The 21,025-nt window shown below is 39.1% G+C and overlaps 1 protein-coding gene across 4 annotated transcripts in view; it reads left to right on the top strand.

Moving 5' to 3' along the window:
- MYRF (myelin regulatory factor) overlaps positions 1–21,025 on the top strand; it is a 377,295-nt gene that overhangs the window by 308,176 nt on the left and 48,094 nt on the right. For all 4 annotated transcript variants that reach the window (XM_053720470.1, XM_053720474.1, XM_053720472.1 and 1 more), the window contains 4 exons: positions 557–680; positions 3,758–3,953; positions 6,313–6,389; positions 10,585–10,695. In XM_053720470.1, the coding sequence (XP_053576445.1) occupies positions 557–680; positions 3,758–3,953; positions 6,313–6,389; positions 10,585–10,695 (508 nt within the window). The remainder of the gene's footprint in view (positions 1–556; positions 681–3,757; positions 3,954–6,312; positions 6,390–10,584; positions 10,696–21,025) is intronic.

Below are 21,025 nucleotides of genomic sequence, written 5' to 3'. Positions count from 1 at the left end.
GCACAGCTGTATAATTTGCTGACTGGCTAATAAGGGCAACTCCCATAGCACTGATTGGATTAAGGAACCACCCCTTACAAACACAGGAACGCCCTTAAAAAACCCCAATACAACTATGATATCGATTTTAAGAAATTGTTTATATGTAAAAAAGAAAAATGGCTTGAGTGTCCCTTTCATAGAGGGCATATACAGATACACACTTGCCCCTATATATTTAGGGTTGCCACCTCGGCTATGTTTTCCTGTTACACATGCTGCAGGGTGTGCGGGAAGGAACATGAATAGTGCTGTCCAGGGGCACAATGATTCCTTCTGTGCACCCTGCAAGATGTATAACTTATAACTGTCCAGCAACACATGGCTGAGGTGGCAACCCTATATACATTATAGACAAAAACACTTCCTGGAAGCTACATAAATAATTTGTTCCACAGACCTTGGTGTTTAGGTATCTCAGTGTCGTGCAGGTCATATATGATGGTTACGTAAGGGAGCTATAGAGAGTTTATGCTAAAATAAAATGTCTTACAGAGTATCCTTTGCTTTCCCTCAGGCCTTATACAGGACACAGAGAGTCTGAATGGCTCCTACCTGGACCCTAATTACCAGTCTATAAAATGGCAACCGCATCAGCAGAACAAGTGGGTGCCGCTGTATGACGCCAACTACAAGGAACTGTAAGTAATGGCCATATCTCTTATGTCTAAACCAAAACCATAATCCATGATTATATGAACCCGAGGGGGGGGGGGGGGAGAGTGCCTTACAGAGCAACAAGACAATGAAGCATGACAAAAAGACACTACTCCCAGTAGGGGGCGCCAAAGGACACAATGCTAAAGTGTTTATGTATGTGATATATATATACACACAAAGCAATATATGTGTCAACATATATTATATTATATATGCAGTGGAGGATAGTGAGACAATAGTAATCCAAAAGTGACAATAATACCCAAAGTCCAGAATTGTCTACAAATTAATTTGAGTCCCAAGTGAGGGAATTCTGGTCTTCAATATGTCCAAGGTGTGAACGGTGTGGAGGCGCCTGTGCATATCAGTCTAATCACGATATTCCAAATGAAGAGGTTCTGATACAGGGTACTCACATTTGAACCAATAATAAAGAGAGGGCTTGCTAGCTCACCCTCTCAAGCTAGCAAGCCCTCTCTTTATTATTGGTTTAATTGTTTTTATGCCATGTTATGGTTTTTAATAAAATAACTTGATTTTACTTTGAACTGGTGCACCATTCCTGAGTTATACAGCTGACCTGGGTTCCGTGGTTGGGACGACTGTGTTTCCAGTATTCTGGAGTTCAGCAAGCTGGATTGCTGAAAATATCCAGCCTGCTTCATATAGCACTCTGGTGTGCTCCACTCAAATGTGAGTACCCTGTATCAGAATCTCTTCATTTAGAATATCGCGATTAGACTGATACGCACAGGCGCCTCTCTTGTTTGTCTGATTTTCTTTAGAAGACAATGAAGCAGAATTATAAGCACAGCGAGAAGGAGAAGATAGCAGAGTGGGTTTTGCCAGGCTAGTATAAGAAAATGTGCAAAAAATATACATAGGTTATGGAACAGAAGATTGCAAAAAGGGGAGAGAAAGAAAGAGAGAGAGAAAGAAAGGGAGAGAGAGAAAAAGAGAGAAAGAAAGATAGAGATAGAAAAGAGAGAGAAAGAAAGAAAGAAAGAAAGAAAGAGAGTGTGTGAGAGAGAGAGAAAGAGAGAGAGAGGGAGAGAGAAAGGAAAACAGAGAGAGAAAGGAAGGGAAAGAGAGAGAAAAAAGAGAGAAAGAGAGAAATAAAGAGAGAAAAGAGAGGGAAATAGAAAAGGGAGAGAAAGGAAAATAGAGAGAGAAAGGATGGGAAAGAGAGAAAGGGAGAGAGAGAGAGAGAGAGAGAGAGAGAAAGGGGGAGGGAGAGAGAGAGGGAGAGGGAGAGAGAAATAGCCTTTTATATAAATAATGGCTAAGAGGAGGAAATAGAAATAAGAGCCCTGGTGTTGGGTCATCAATGAGGATTTTTAAGCCAAAAATGAAACTTTCATGATTCAGAAAGGGTGCTATTTAATTCTCAAATTCACTTCTATGTTTTGGTCTCCTTTGTTAAACTGTGCTCTTTTCCATGACAGCATTCTGAGGTAGGCTCAGGAGCATGCACATCTAATAAAATCAATTAAGTGAATGCAAATCAGATTGAACTTTTTTCAGAGTATTTTAACTTGAGTTTACTTCTAGTTAAGCCTAAAGGATTTTTTATTTTTTTTATCAGCACAATAAGTGCATTTGGTGTGATAAAACAGTGAGATCTGCAGGTATAACATGCTTAGAGAGTGCTATGAGATCTGGGAGAGAATTTCAGAAATGTCTAAGAAATGCTCCTGTTCATGTTACTTAACAATTGTAACATTGTACTTTTATGTTGTGATTATACCTTTGGATTTTGAAATTATATTACAATTTTTTCTAAGCACTTTATGGCATAATTTATATTTTGCAGCAAACTTTTAATACAAATTTGTTATAGATTATGATTTTTACATTACATTAATATCCTTTTAAAGCTGTTAGTTTTATTGAGCACTAAATTGTACAGTTTATTCCTCTTCCTCTTATACCGGAATGTAAGTGTAAGCCAATTAGCGACATGCACAGCTCTCAAGGTAACAGTTAGCTTTACAGAATGCAGTGAAGGATCTCATAACACTAACAAACCTTTTTAGACAATCTCGCCTAAGTAGACAGCTTTAGAGAATTTGGCCATTTATGCATAACATTGTTGCAAGCCCTGCTGCCATGTAGTCCTTAAAGGGACACTCAGGCCAATATGAAACTGTCATGATTCAGATAGAGCATACAATTTTAAACAAATTTCCAGTTTACTTCCATTAACAAAATGCACAGTCTTTTTATATTTACACATTTTGAGTCACCAGCTCCTACTGAGCATGTGCAAGAATTCACAGAATATAAGTATATGCATTTGTGATTGGCTGATGGCTGTCACATGGTACAGGAGGAGTGGAAATAGACATAACTTTGAAATTTGTCAGGAAAAAAAAATCTACTTCTCATTTGAAGTTCAGACTAAGGGGTCGAATTCAGGCTCGCCAGAAACAGCAGTTATGAAGCAGCAGTCTTAAAACCGCTGCTCCATAACAGGTCCGCCTGCTTTGAGGCTGCAATCTGCAATCCGCCCGATCCTATATGATCGGGCTGATTGACACCCCCTGCTAGCAGCTGATTGGCCGCAAATCTGCAGGGGGCAGTATTGCACAAGCAGTTCACAAGATAAATGCGTATACTGTCGGCATTTATCGATGTGTGGCAGACATGATACGATACATCATATCATGTCCGCCCGCACTTTCATAAATCGGCCCCTGAGTGCTATTACATTGTCTTTTTATCATGCATTTGTTGATTATGCAAATCTACTGTGTTTGCTGGTCCTTTAAGACATGTGCACGCTCCTGGTCCTACCTCAATATTCTCTCATGGGAAGGAGCTATGTTTTAACAAAAGATTCTAAGAGTAATAGGTAAAATTGATAACAGAAGTCATTTTGTAATGATACACTTTATCTGAATAATAAAGGTTCCAAATCCCTTTACTGAAAAAAATGCTGGAGACAGCTAGATAAATTGTGGTCCTGCAGAGGTAAGGTGGGTTCCATACTTACATGCCCCGTTTACACCAGAAAGTCATTGTGTAGCAGACACTAATGCTTCCACCCTTCCTGCAGCCCAATGCCTACGTACAAGGTCGACGCAGATAAGGGGTTCAACTTCTCAGTTGGAGACGATTCCTTTGTGTGTCAGAAGAAGAACCATTTCCAGGTCACAGTGTATATTGGCATGATAGGCGAGCCAAAGTATGTTAAGACCCCAGAAGGCATCCTACCATTGGAGTGCTTCTACCTAAAGCTAAACGGAGTGAAAGTGAGTAATAAACAGCATTAGAGGGTGGGAAATAAAGAATGCAGAATTATCTGCTTATTTTATGGTGTCGCTGGTTCCTCCACTAAGACCTGGGTTTTAGAAACTGTGAACAAAAGCACTTCCTTAAAGGGATATTCAACAGTGCTCCTATAGTAAAAACAAATATGTTACATCAAAGTAAACTTAAAAAGAAATAGATTGTGTAAAAGACAGGAAACAACTTACAGCATTCTGCCACTACTGAGCATGAGTGAAACAGACTTACTATGTGTGAGAAGGTGTTTGGAATTACTAATAGTTAGACCTATAAAGCCCCACAAAGCTGCCCAAAGACCGTTATTTCTCCCAATAATGGTATTATTGTATAAATAATGCTGAAAGAAGCAGGAAGCTATGGGGATGGGTACCTGATATTCAGAATATTATGATTTCTATACAATTAGAAAATCCTCTTACTCGTTAACATATGTCTCAGACAAGTCTGTGTATTTTTAACACAAAAAGTCAAACCAATATGTAGAGCTTATTAATGAATACGTGGAACATATCAATTAATACCAAATATAAACTTATTTAACAATCTTTACTGATACACGGAGTACATAAACTTTCCTTATATACATAAAATTATCTAAAGGTTGTGGCCACAGCTATAACTCTAAATGAAGGCGGTTTAAAGTTCCAAAATGAAATGGTTTAAAAAATCCTCTTTCAGTGTTGTAGTTAAAATGTCCCACTGTTATTCCGTTTTTTTAAAAGTATATTACAATATAGGTCAGTGTTGTTATTTCTTTATACACTGTAGGTCAGTGTTGTTATTTCTTTATACACTGTGGGTCAGTGTGGTTATTTCTTTATATACTGTTGCAGAATAACAATGCAGGATACCTATGTAGTTTCTGCAGATGTTCCCCTGTTTATATTGCAATGTGTGTTCCCCCTTACCGGACCTCCGGTGGCTTGTTACCTTCTCTCCCTAGGTTATGGAAGGGTTGCAGTGTCGTGTCACTGGAATTAACAGATTGGTACAGTATCTGTCTTCTCTCTGTTTCCTGTAAATATATATATATGTATATGCTTATAGACATATATATTTATGTGTTAATATCTCTATATACACATATAAACACAAATATATAGAGGTGTATATTCATATACATATATATTTACAATCTGCTGCCCATCACTGCGCAACTTACCCCCTTCTCTGTGCTAGTTTTCATGCCGTGTCTCACGACATAAGAACGAGGCTCCCATTGGAGCCTATGGAAGCACTCTCTTGTGAGAGCAAAGCTTCCATGCAATGCAAGCGCACCTATTGTAATACCAGCACACATTTGCGTGTGCTGGTATTACTAAGTGAAGCGCAGATATTGCTTTCGCGGAAGCGATATTTTGCGCTCCACTTATAATCCAGCCCTGAATGTTCCTTTCTGAACAGGAAAGCTTAATAACTACTGTATAAAGATCATAAACATAAAATAAGTTACCGCCCAGTCCTCATACACATTCCTTTCCATGGCATAGTAAAGCAAGCACAGTATCAGCGCAGGCTGTAAAAAAATATATCATAAAGAATAGGCTAAAGTATTCTGTAAAGACTCAGTATTAGATATGTGCATGATCGAAAAATTCGTTTCGGTTCGGATCGATTCAGAGGTTTTCAAATTTCGTTTCGGATCGATTCGAATTCGGAAAACTTCGAATGAATTTGTTTCGGATTCATTCAGATTCGAAAAAATTCGGCTGGATTCGGTTCGGAAATTCGGAATTTCGGTATGTGTGCTGTGTATTAGACTAGTATTATGTACTGTATATTAGGTGTAACCCATAGCAGAGTGATATAACCTAATATACTGTACAATACTAGTGTAATCCATGTCCATCCTAATTTACCGAATAAATCCGAACTAATTCGGATTTATTCGGTAAATTCGGCAGTATTTTAATTCGGAAATTTGGTTCGATCCGAATCTCCGAATTTGCTGAATTTTCCGAATTTCCGAATGTAACCGAATTGCACATGTCTACTCAGTATAAGACACGTTATATCTTCTGTAACTGCTCTGTGGGGCCAAACAAAATGTCAGGATCACTGAGTGTTTGCGGTGGTTGTGCAGGAAGTTGGCGCACATGTGCGGTACTATAGTATTGTGCACACGTAGCTAGCGCTGCAGCTTTAATAACAAAGAATTTGGGCACACTCACAAAACTAGTTTCTATTTTTTGAGGACTGGATTTGGCAATCACAGTATTTGTGGATCTGATGAATGAAATTAAAAGATAAACATTATTTATAGGACAGTTACTTGTCTTGTTCATTTGTTAAAGCTTATAACTATTTATTTTATGTTTCTAGCTGGAGGCGATTAATCAGAGCATTAACATTGAGCAGTCACAGTCCGACCGCAGTAAACGGCCCTTTCATCCTGTCACGTAAGTGCTCATCAAAGTGCTGAATTTACCTGAAAAGTCTAAAATAGAGATTTTGATGAGAGTAGATTATGTGTGTGGCATTGTGTGAGCACAGAGTCTTGCTATGGGAAATCATTATGAGTTGTAGGATTTAAAGGGACAGTGTACACCGACTTTTATATAACTGCATGTAATAGACAAAGAAGAATATGCACAGCTACTGATCTAAAAATCCTGTTCCTCCCGTTTAGCACTGTTGATGAGGTTAGGCTGGGACATCCAGTGAAAGGGGCTGGAAAAGCAGAAAGTTCAGACCCCCTCCTCCCCTGCATATGAAAGGCAGATAGCATAGACACTTAGGCCTCTATTTATCAAGCTGTCAACCGCAAATACGCTGGAATTCCGCAGCGTATTTGTGGCGAACCTGATTCGCCTTAGTTATCAAACCCTACAGACCGGCAAAAGTAGAATTTAGTGACGTAACATACGATCCGCCGGACTCAGTCCGAAACAGATCAATGCTTACGTCACTACAGATGTTCCGAATGCAAGTTCGGCACTATCTGACTACTTTTGCTAGTTATCAAATAACTAGCAGGTACGCTTGGCACTTTTCCGGCCCAGCGTACCTGGTTTTCAATCCGCCGCCCTGGTGGCGGCGGATGCCATAGGAATCAATGGGAGTCGGAAAGCAGCGAAAGCTCATGTTCGCTGCTGCCCGATATCCCATTGATTCCTATGGGAATTTTTACACCTTATACCCTAACATGTACCCCGAGTCTAAACACCCCTAATCTGCCCCCCCTACACCGCTGCCACCTACATTATACTTATTAACCCCTAAACCGCCACTCCCGGACCCCGTCGCAACTAAATAAGGTATTTAACCCCTAAACCACCGCTCCCGAAGCCCACCGCCACCTACATTATATTTCTTAACCCCTAATCTGCCCCCCTACACCGCCACCACTATATTAAATGTATTAACCCCTAAACCTAATTCTAACACTAACCCTAATCCCCCCTAACTTAAATATAATTTAACTAAATCTAACTAAATTATTCCTATTTAAAACGAAATACTTACCTATAAAATAAACCCTAAAATAGCTACAATATAACTAATAGTTACATTGTATCTAGCTTAGGTTTTATTTTTATTTTACAGGCAACTTTGTATTTATTTTAACTAGCTACAATAGTTATTAAATAGTTATTAACTATTTAATAATACCTAGCTAAAATAAATACAAATGTACCTGTAAAATAAAACCTAACCTAAGTTACAAATACACCTAACACTACACTATCATTAAATTAATTACCTACATTAACTACAATTAAATAAAATTAAATAAAATTATCTAAAGTACAAAAACCCCCCACTAAATTACAGAAAATAATAAAATAATTACAAGTTTTTTTAAACTAATTACACCTAATCTAATCCCTTTAATAAAATAAAAAAGCCCCCCAAAATAATAAAAAGCCCTACCCTATACTAAATTACAAATAGCCCTTAAAAGGGCATTTTGCGGGGCATTGCCCCAAAGTAATCAGCTATTTTACCTGTAAAAAAAGTACAATACCCCCCCAACATTAAAACCCACCGCCCACACACCCAAGCCTACTCTAAAACCCACCCAATCCCCCCTTTAAAAAATCTAACACTAACCCCTTGAAGATCACCCTACCTTGAGACGTCTTCACCCAACCGGGCCGAAGTCCTCCACGAAGCCGGCAGAAGTGGTCCTCCAGACGGGCAGAAGTCTTCATCCAAGCCGGCCAGAAGAGGTCCTCCAGACGAGCAGAAGTCTTCATCCAGGCGGCATCTTCTATCTTCATCCATCGGGTGCGGAGCGAGTCCATCTTCAAGACATCCGACGCAGAGCATCCTCTTCCGACGACATCCGACGACTGAATGAAGGTACCTTTAAGTGACGTCATCCAATCAGCCAATCGGAATTAAGGTAGGAAAAATTCTATTGGCTGATGCAATCAGCCAATAGAATTGAGCTTGCATTCTATTGGCTGATTGGAACAGCCAATAGAATGCGAGCTCAATCCTATTGGCTGATTGGATCAGCCAATAGGATTGAACTTCAATCCTATTGGCTGATTGCATCAGCCAATAGGATTTTTCCTACCTTAATTCCGATTGGCTGATAGAATTCTATCAGCCAATCGGAATTCAAGGGACGGCATTTTGGATGACGTCACTTAAAGGTACCTTCATTCAGTCTTCGGATGTCGTTGGAAGAGGATGCTCCGCGTCGGATGTCTTGAAGATGGTCCCACTCCGCGCCGGATGGATGAAGATAGAAGATGCCACCTGGATGAAGACTTCTGCTCGTCTGGAGGACCTTTTCTGGCCGGCTTGGATGAAGACTTCTGCCTGTCTGGAGGACCACTTCTGCCGGCTTCGTGGAGGACTTCGGCCCGGTTGGGTGAAGACGTCTCAAGGTAGGGTGCTCTTCAAGGGGTTAGTGTTAGGTTTTTTTCAAGGGGGGATTGGGTGGGGTTTAGAGTAGGCTTGGGTGTGTGGGTGGTGGGTTTTAATGTTGGGGGGTATTGTACTTTTTTTTACAGGTAAAATAGCTGATTACTTTGGGGCAATGCCCCGCAAAAGGCCCTTTTAAGGGCTATTTGTAATTTAGTATAGGGTAGGGCTTTTTATTATTTTGGGGGGCTTTTTTATTTTATTAGGGGGATTAGATAGGTGTAATTAGTTTAAAAAAACTTGGAATTATTTTATTATTTTCTGTAATTTAGTGGGGGGGTTTTGTACTTTAGATAATTTTATTTAATTTTATTTAATTGTAGTTAATGTAGGTAATTAATTTAATGATAGTGTAGTGTTAGGTGTATTTGTAACTTAGGTTAGGTTTTATTTTACAGGTACTTTTGTATTTATTTTAGCTAGGTAGTTATTAAATAGTTAATAACTATTTAATAACTATTGTAGCTAGTTAAAATAAATACAAAGTTGCCTGTTAAATAAAAATAAAACCTAAACTAGATACAATGTAACTATTAGTTATATTGTAGCTATCTTAGGGTTTATTTTATAGGTAAGTATTTAGTTTTAAATAGGAATAATTTATTTAGATTTAGTTAAATTATATTTAAGTTAGGGGGTTTTAGGGTTAGTGTTAGACTTAGGTTTAGGGGTTAATACATTTAATATAGTGGCGGCGGTGTGGGTGGGGCAGATTAGGGGTTAATAAATATAATGTAGGTGTAGGGGGGGCAGATTAGGGGTTAATAAATATAATGTAGGTGGGGGTGGGCTCCGGGAGCGGCGGTTTAGGGGTTAAACACTTTATTTAGTTGCGGCGGGGTCCTGGAGGGGCGGTTTAGGGGTTAAACACTTTATTTAGTTGCGGCGGGGTCCGGGAGCGGCGGTTTAGGGGTTAATACATTTATTTGCGGTGGGCTCCGTGAGTGGCGGTTTAGGGGTTGATACATTTATTAAAGTGGCGGTGGGCTCCGTGAGCGGCGGTTTAGGGGTTAATAACTTTATTTAGTTGCGGTGGGGACGGGAGCGGCGGTATAGGGGATAAAACAGTATAGTATAGTGTGTGTGTTTAGTGACAGGGTACCAATAAAGCTGTAAAAAAGCCGAAGAGCAGCGAGATCGATGACTGTTAGTTAACAACAGTCCGCTGCTCATCGCCCCGTACTTGGTGCGCGGCTTTTTGACAGCTTTTTTGGTAACTTTGGCGAACGTATTCAGGTTCGCGGCAGCGATGTTAGGTGAACTTAGGTGAGCGTATTGGTGCCGTTGAATGCAAGAAAGTAGACGGCTTGATAAATAGAGGCCTTAGACAGGAGCCAGCAGGAGTCTGTAAACGCATCTATAAATTTGACACTGAAGTCTATATACATCTACAACTTTGGGGCTTGGTTAGGAGTCTGAAAATCAGCACAATGTTATAAAAAAGAATAAGCAAAGCGATAAATTGTTACATAAACACTCCCAGATGGGCTATATAAATATATAATCTACAAAACATTAATGCAAAGAAAAATCTAGTGTACAATGTTCCTTCTGTAAAAGTATTGTTGCTATAGGACACAATGCAAGTGTAGTCTTTGTTTTTTACACTTTGTAGTTACCAGTTCCTCTTTCATATAATAATTGTTCTACGTGTTCTGTGCAATACTGTTTTGAGTATCGGTCTCATATATAACAAGGGTCTTGTGTCTCTCTCAGGCTGTCTGTTCCCTCAGATCAAGTGACTAAAGTGACAGTTGGGCGATTACATTTCAGTGAAACTACAGCAAATAACATGAGAAAAAAAGGAAAACCGAATCCAGACCAGAGGTGAGTGTTATACATACATACAGTGACATCAAATGCACATACATACAGTGACATCACATACATACAGTGACATCACATGCACATACATACAGTGACATCACATGCACATACATAGTGACATCACATACATACAGTGACATCACATGCACATACATACAGTGACATCAAATGCACATACATACAGTGACATCACATACATACAGTGACATCACATGCACATACATACAGTGACATCAAATGCACATACATACAGTGACATCACATACATACAGTGACATGACATGCACATACATACAGTGACATGACATGCACATACAGTGACATCACATGCACATACATACAGTGACATGACATGCACATATATACAGTGACATCACATGCACATACATAGTGACATCACATACATACAGTGACATCACATGCACATACATACAGTGACATCACATGCACATACATACAGTGACATCAAATGCACATACATACAGTGACATCACATACATACAGTGACATCAAATTCACATACATACAGTGACATCACATACATACAGTGACATGACATGCACATACATACAGTGACATGACATGCACATACAGTGACATCACATGCACATACATACAGTGACATGACATGCACATATATACAGTGACATCACATGCATACAGTGACATGACATGCACATACATACAGTGACATGACATGCACATACATACAGTGACATCACATACATACAGTGACATGACATGCACATACATACAGTGACATGACATGCACATACAGTGACATTACATGCACATACATACAGTGACATGACATGCACATATATACAGTGACATCACATGCATACAGTGACATGACATGCACATACATACAGTGACATGACATGCACATATATACAGTGACATCACATGCATACAGTGACATCACATGCACATACATACAGTGACATGACATGCACATACATATAGTGACATGACATGCACATACATATAGTGACATGACATGCACATACATACAGTGACATCACATGCATACAGTGACATGACATGCACATACATACAGTGACATGACATGCACATACATACAGTGACATCACATGCATATAGTGACATGACATGCACATACATACAGTGACATCACATGCACTTACATATAGTGACATCACATGCACATACATACAGTGACATCACATGCATACAGTGACATGACATGCACATACATACAGTGACATGACATGCACATACATATAGTGACATGACATGCACATACATACAGTGACATGACATGCACATACATACAGTGACATCACATGCATACAGTGACATGACATGCACATACATACAGTGACATGACATGCACATACATACAGTGACATCAAATGCATACAGTGACATGACATGCACATACATACAGTGACATGACATGCATACAGTGACATGACATGCACATACATACAGTGACATGACATGCACATACATACAGTGACATCACATACATACAGTGACATGACATGCACATACATACAGTGACATGACATGCACATACATACAGTGACATCACATGCATACAGTGACATGACATGCACATACATACAGTGACATGACATGCACATACATATAGTGACATGACATGCACATACATACAGTGACATCACATGCATACAGTGACATGACATGCACATACATACAGTGACATGACATGCACATACATACAGTGACATGACATGCACATACATATAGTGACATGACATGCACATACATACAGTGACATCACATGCATACAGTGACATGACATGCACATACATACAGTGACATGACATGCACATACATACAGTGACATCACATGCATATAGTGACATGACATGCACATACATACAGTGACATCACATGCACTTACATATAGTGACATGACATGCACATACATACAGTGACATCACATGCATACAGTGACATGACATGCACATACATATAGTGACATGACATGCACATACATACAGTGACATCACATGCACTTACATATAGTGACATGACATGCACATACATACAGTGACATCACATGCATACAGTGACATGACATGCACATACATACAGTGACATCACATGCATACAGTGACATGACATGCACATACATACAGTGACATCACATGCATACAGTGACATGACATGCACATACATACAGTGACATGACATGCACATACATACAGTGACATCACATGCATACAGTGACATGACATGCACATACATACAGTGACATGACATGCACATACATACAGTGACATCACATACATACAGTGACATCACATACATACAGTGACATGACATGCACATACATACAGTGACATCACATACATACAGTGACATGACATGCACATACATACAGTGACATCACATGCACTTACATATAGTGACATGACATGCACATACATACAGTGACATCACATGCATACAGTGACATGACATGCACATGCATACAGTGACATCACATGCATACAGTGACATGACATGCACATACATACAGTGACATGACATGCACATACATACAGTGACATCACATGCATACAGTGACATGACATGCACATACATACAGTGACATGACATGCACATACATACAGTGACATCACATGCATACAGTGACATGACATGCACATACATACAGTGACATCACATGCATACAGTGACATAACATGCACATACATACAGTGACATGACATGCACATACATATAGTGACATGACATGCACATACATACAGTGACATGACATGCACATACATACAGTGACATCACATGCACATACATACAGTGACATGACATGCACATACATACAGTGACATGACATGCACATACATACAGTGACATCACATGCACATACATACAGTGACATGACATGCACATACATACAGTGACATCACATACATACAGTGACATCACATACATACAGTGACATGACATGCACATACATACAGTGACATCACATGCATACAGTGACATGACATGCACATACATACAGTGACATCAAATGCACATACATACAGTGACATGACATGCATACAGTGACATGACATGCACATACATACAGTGAAATGACATGCACATACATACAGTGACATGACATGCACATACATACAGTGACATGACATGCACATACATACAGTGACATGACATGCACATACATATAGTGACATGACATGCACATACATACAGTGACATTACATGCACATACATATAGTGACATCACATGCATACAGTGACATGACATGCACATACATACAGTGACATCACATACATACAGTGACATGACATGCACATACATACAGTGACATCACATGCACATACATACAGTGACATCACATGCACATACATACAGTGACATGACATGCACATACATACAGTGACATCACATGCACTTACATATAGTGACATGACATGCACATACATACAGTGACATCACATACATACAGTGACATCACATGCACATACATATAGTGACATGACATGCATACAGTGACATCACATGCACTATATGGTTCACAAAGTGTCACAGTAATCACAGGATAGCATCACACCTGTGCAATTATATATAAAGAAGGAGTGAATCATACATTAGCATAAGATCACTGTACACACATAAACCTGCACCCTCATATATGTCTAAAAACACTAAGAAGATGAAAATGTCACACTAATAAATACATAAAAACACGACAGAGATAAGTAGTATCCTTTGTACACAGTAACTAGTTACCTTTAAATACTGATCATTACTGTGCTTGTTATACAAACTGTTTTTATTCTAAATAAGTAAGTTCTGCTTTCTAGATTGACAGACAGGACAAAATACAGCCACCAATGCCAGTTCTAACTCTTCTGTTCAGAGGCATTTTTGTTTTTAGTACTTACCTTTTGGCTATTGGAAGAGAGTAATTTGTGTCATACATTAGTTTCTACTACCAGTAGTACAGCATCTGTAAGGTATCTGCATAGAGCTTAAAATGTTTTGGGAAAAACCTTAAAAATGTGGTGACATGCAATACACTTGGTCCAAGATGACCTGAGTTTCTTTTTTACCCCCTAAAGTCATTTAATATGGACAAGATTCCCTCCCAAACATTCTTAGAAAACCTTAAATACCAGATTGATACAGTAACAAATACTGTGATGAATCCTACTTGTTGCATATATTTAGAGGAGCAAATCTGGGCTTTAGCACACAGACAAGGCTACCCACTGTCATAAAGTTAGTATAGAGTGCATTGTTTTACAGTTATCTGATAAAGCCAGTTAGGGAAACATATGTAGCAGGGTTATCCTTGAGAAGTCAGCAGGGTTCATTTAAAGGGATAAGAAAGTCAAAAATAAACTTGCATGATTCAGATAGAGCATGTCATTTTAAGACACTTTTTAATTCACTTCTATTTTCAAATGTGCTTTGTTCTCTTGGTATCCCTTGTTGAAAATGAATATGCACAAATCCTACACTAGTGGGAGCTGCTGCTAATTGGTGCCTGCACACATTTGTCTCTTGTGATTGGCTAACTAGGGGCGCGATCAAATATACGGCGCAGGTTTCGTCGCAAGCGTGGGAACCCGCGCCGCCCGTAATTTCACCTTGCACATCGGGGTATTACATAAACCCCGCCGGCAGTTCATAAAGTGCTGTAAGTCTGATAAACTAGCGATGTCCAGAAATGAGCGTAAATACAAATTTCTGGAGTCGCCAGTGACTTACGGCACTTTAGAAACTAAGAAAAGTAAAGAAAATAACAAATCTCCTGTAAAAGTCTAACACGCCTCCCAAAAATAAGCCTGACACGTAAAACCCCTATATCCGCAATCCCCCCCTCTCATTACTAATATTAAATGTATTAACCCCTAGACCGACAACCCCCCACAACGCAATATGCCTATTTAATCTATTAACCCCTATATCCGCCATCAAACCCACACCGCAAGTAATAACTAAATTATTAACCCCTAAATCCGCCAACCCCAACATCGCAAACTACCTATTAAAACTATTAACCCTTAATCCGCCATTAACCGACAACGCAATAAACCTATTCAAGTATTAACCCCTAAACCACCATAGCCCACAACGCAATAAACCTAGCCCCTAACCTAACTTAACCCCCCTAACCTAACCCCCCTAAATAAACTAAAATGACCTAATTTACAAAATACTAAAGTTACTATTAAATATAAAATAATTTACACTACTTTTAAAATACAAATAAACTAAGTATAAATTAAAGGGGCAGTCTAATCAAAATTCAGGAGTAGACTGTCCCTTTAAGCAAGAATTACAGAAAATAAAAAAATCTAAGATTACAGAAAATAATATATAAAATTACAAAAATTTAAATAAATTACACCTAATCCCTATGAAAATAAAAAAGCCCCCCAAAATAAAAACACCCCCTAATCTAATAAACTACCAGTAGCCCTTAAAAGGACTTTTTGCAGGGCATTGCCCCAAGATAATCAGCTCTTTTGCCAAAAAACACACAAAGCCCCCCCTAACAGTAAAATAGGATAAGAACTACTGAAATTCTATTGGCTGATTTGAACAGCCAATAGGATTTCAGTAGCTCTCATCCGATTGGCTGATTTGAATTTGAAGGTTCAAATCAGCCAATAGGAATTCAAGGGACGCCATTTTTAATTGCGTACCTTGAATTCCTATTCAGTGTACGGCGGAGATCGTATGAAGAGGATCCTCCACGCTCCATGGCTCCGCGGTCACCGGTCTTCAGTTCCAGAGTCGCCAGTCTTCAGTTCCAGAGTCGCCGGTCTTCAACTCCGCCCTCCGCTCCGCGCCGGCTGGTTCCTGGAAGAAGAAAGAAGAGGTCGCCGCTTGGAAGAAGACTTCACCGCCTGGAACAGGACCTTCTCCGCTGAACTTCAGGACAGGTGAGAACCACTTGGGGGATAGACTTAGGGTTTTTTAAGGGGTTTTTGGGGGGATTTATTTTATTTAGATAGGGTGGGCAGCAAAAGAGCTGAATGCCCTTTTAAGGGAAATGCCCAACAAATGCCCTTTTCAGGGCAATGGGTAGTTTAGGGTTTTTAGTTTTAGGGTTTTTTTTGGGGGGGGGTTTGGTGGGTGTTTTTTTTACTGTTGGGGGGGGGCTTTGTGTGTTTTTTTGGCAAAAGAGCTGATTATCTTGGGGCAATGCCCTGCAAAAAGTCCTTTTAAGGGCTACTGGTAGTTTATTAGATTAGGGGGTGTTTTTATTTTGGGGGGGCTTTTTTTATTTTCATAGGGATTAGGTGTAATTTATTTAAAATTTTGTAATTTTATTTATTATTTTCTGTAATCTTAGATTTTTTTTATTTTCTGTAGGGGCAGTCTACTCCTGAATTTTGATTAGACTGCCCCTTTAATTTATACTTAGTTTATTTGTATTTTAAAAGTAGTGTTTTATTTTAATTTAATAGTAACTTTAGTATTTTGTAAATTAGGTAATTTTAGTTTATTTAGGGGGGGTTAGGTTAGGGGTTAGGTTTATTGCGTTGTGGGCTATGGCGGTTTAGGGGTTAATAGACTTTATTAGTTATTGCGGTGGGGGATTGCGGTTGACAGGTAGATAGACATTGCGCATGCATTAGGTGTTAGTTTATTTTTGCAGGCATTTTCGGGAGTTACGGTGCTCCCATACTCAGCGCAAGGCTTGCTGCGGCTGCCTTTTATGGCGAGGTAAAAATGGAGTAAGATTTTTCCATTTTCGCCACGTAAGTCCTTGCGCTGGATATTGGATACCGATTTGCGACGCGGTTCTATGTTAGCCTATGGGAGTAATAATTGCGGGTGACGGGTGAAATATACGCGCGTAACTTGTATGCTACACCGTATATGTAATACCAAAATCGCGTAAAATCTGGCGGCGGAGGATTTTGCCGGCGACGCTGCATATGTAATGGAGGCCTAGATGTATTCAGCTAGCTGCCAGTAGTGCAATGCTGTTACTTCAGCAAAGGATAACAAGAGTATGAAGAAAATTTGATAATGGAAGTAAATTGGAAAGTTGTTTAACATTGTATGTTCTATCCAAATCATGAAAGAAAATGTTGGGGTTTCCTGCCCCTTTAAAGTTCTGAGAATTAGAAATTGTTCAAGTTTAGGAGCTAAATAACAAAAACATGGTAAAAAATAATAATGAAAATATACTGCAAAGGTGTTTCATTACACAAAACTAAACATTTTATATAAAAGGTATTTACTGTCCTTTTTAAACGTTTTTCATTTTGTTATGCCAGTGGAGCTTTAAAACCCATATTTTTATACAGGTGATACTCGAAAAATTAGAATATCGTGCAAAAGTTCATTTATTTCATTAATGCAACTTAAAAGGTGAAACTAATATATGAGATAGACTCATTACATGCAAAGCAAGATAGTTCAAGCTGCGATTTGTCATAATTGTGATGATTATGGCTTACAGCTCATGAAAACCCCAAATCCACAATCTCAGAAAATTAGAATATTACATGCAATCAATAAAACAAGGATTGTACATAGAACAATATCGGACCTCTGAAAAGTATAAGCATGCATACTGTATGTACTCAGTACTTGGTTTGGGCCCCTTTTGCAGCAATTACTGCCTCAATGCGACCTGGCATGGTAGCTATCAGCCTGTGACACTGCTGAGGTGTTATGGAAGACCAGGATGCTTCAATAGCGGCCTTCAGCTCTTCTGCATTGTTCGGTCTCATTTCTCTCCTCTTTCTCTTGGCAATGCCCCATAGATTCTCTATGGGGTTCAGGTCAGGCGAGTTTGCTGGCTAATCAAGCACAGTAATCCCACGGTCATTGAACCAGGTTTTGGTGCTTTTGGCAGTGTGGGCAGGTGCAAAGTCCTGCTGGAAAATGAAGTCAGCATCCCCATAGAGCTCGTCTGCGGAAGGAAGCATGAAGTGCTCCAAAATCTCCTGGTAGACGGCTGCGTTGACCCTGGACTTAATGAAGCACAGTGGACTAACACCAGCAGATGACATGGCTCCCCAAATCAACACAGACTGTGGAAACTTCACACTGGACTTCAAGCATCTTGCAGTGTGTGCCTTCCTCCATACTCTGGGTACTTGGTTTCCAAATGAGATGCAAAATTTGCTCTCATCAGAAAGAGGACTTTGGACCACTGAGCAACAGACCAGGTAAGACGCTTCTGACGTTGTTTGTTGTTCAGGAGTGGCTTGACAAGAGGAATACGACATTTGAAGCCCATGTCCAGGATCCGTCTGTGTGTGGTGGCTCTTGATGCACTGACTCCAGCCTCAGTCCACTCCTTGTGAAAGTCCCCAACACTTTTGAATGGCCTTTTCCTGACAATCCTCTTCAGGCTGCGGTCATCCCTGCTGCTTGTGCACCTTTTTCTTCCACACTTTTCCCTTCCACATAACTTTCTATTAATGTGCTTTGATACAGCACTTTGGGAACATCCAACTTCTTTTGCAATTACCTTTTGAGGCTTTCCCTCCTTATGGAGGGTGTCAATAATGGTTTACTGCACATCTGTCAGGTCAGCAGTCTTTCCCATGATTGTGATTCCTACTGAACCAGACTGAGAGACCATTTAAAGGCTCAGGAACCCTTTGCAGGTGTTATGGATTAATTAGCTGATTAGAGTGGGACACTTTGAGCCTAGAATATTGCACCTTTTCACAATATTCTAATTTTCTGAGATTGTGGATTTGGGGTTTTCATGAGCTGTAAGCCATAATCATCACAATTATGACAAATCACAGTTTAAACTATCTTGCTTCGCATGTAATGAGTCTCTCTCATATATTAGTTTCACCTTTTACGTTGCATTAGTGAAATAAATGAAGTTTTGCATGATATTCTAATTTTTCGAGTTTCACCTATAATTATAGTATTATTGGTCAATCATATCTGGCTTCTAAACATGAAAGAATTGTGCACAAGAGGCAGGGTGTGTAAAGATGTATGAATATATATAATGTTCTTGTCCATCTGTCTGGTGCAGTATTAACACATATATATATGTATGTATGTATGTATGTATGTATGTATATATATATATATATATATATATAATTACAGAAGAGGACTGCACTCACTGGATTTAGTATATTAAATAAAAAATGTATTAAGGTGACGTTTCGGGGTACGCAGACCCCTTCCTCAGACCAGACAACAGTGCAAATGAACAGTGTGCAATATAAAGCAACATAGCCCCTCCCATCAAACAATTAGTGAAATTGCGCCAAAACCTATGTAACCAGGACAACAGGTGAATCACCTAATTAACAATATTCATACCTTAAATAATGTGATAATTAAAAACAGTATAGTTGTACAAACCATATAAGTATATCTTAAAACTATTATCAAACCATAAATAACATGAGATATGAGTAGCACCTAAAACACTCAAGGTGCACCCAAAGAAATCAAATGTCCCCCTAGAATGTGATGTGTGACCTACTGAAATAGCTACCACAAAGAAACAACTTTACATCGATAAAGGCAGTCTATAGGAAAATGCGCTCAATACAGGATAGTTGCAAAACCTAGGCAGCATATCAGCATTTAAACATTAGTACATCTCAGTAAAAAGTACATCTCAGTAAAAAAGGACAAGTAGAGAAAAAGGGCTCATAGCTAGAAAAACACGTATGTCAAGACTAGGCGAGCATGTAACGGTGTGTGTCAACTGTTGAACATCAGTAGGTATACCGTATAGCATCCATAGACTAATATTAGAGAGAAAGAGGATGTCATCATATAACCACCGACTAATGAGCCTAAGGGGTAGTATAGATAATGTCAAAGCAGTGTGCTTGCAGTATATACAAAGAGTCAGCAACGTGAGATCGGTATATATATCTCACAAGGGAAAAATAATATCTAGTCAAGCCTAGTCTTGACATACGTGTTTTTCTAGCTATGAGCCCTTTTTCTCTACTTGTCCTTTTTTACTGAGATGTACTTTTTACTGAGATGTACTAATGTTTAAATGCTGATATGCTGCCTAGGTTTTGCAACTATCCTGTATTGAGCGCATTTTCCTATAGACTGCCTTTATCGATGTAAAGTTGTTTCTTTGTGGTAGCTATTTCAGTATGTCACACATCACATTCTAGGGGGACATTTGATTTCTTTGGGTGAACCTTGAGTGTTTTAGGTGCTACTCATATCTCATGTTATTTATGGTTTGATAATAGTTTTAAGATATACTTATATGGTTTGCACAACTATACTGTTTTTAATTATCACATTATTTAAGGTATGAATATTGTTAATTAGGTGATTCACCTGTTGTCCTGGTTACATAGGTTTTGGCGCAATTTCACTAATTGTTTGATGGGA

The sequence above is a fragment of the Bombina bombina genome, chromosome 7 (genome assembly GCF_027579735.1).
Source record: "Bombina bombina isolate aBomBom1 chromosome 7, aBomBom1.pri, whole genome shotgun sequence".
NCBI lineage: Eukaryota > Metazoa > Chordata > Amphibia > Anura > Bombinatoridae > Bombina > Bombina bombina.
Note: the sequence above shows the minus strand (reverse complement) of the source record. Positions and strands in the feature narration are given on the sequence as shown.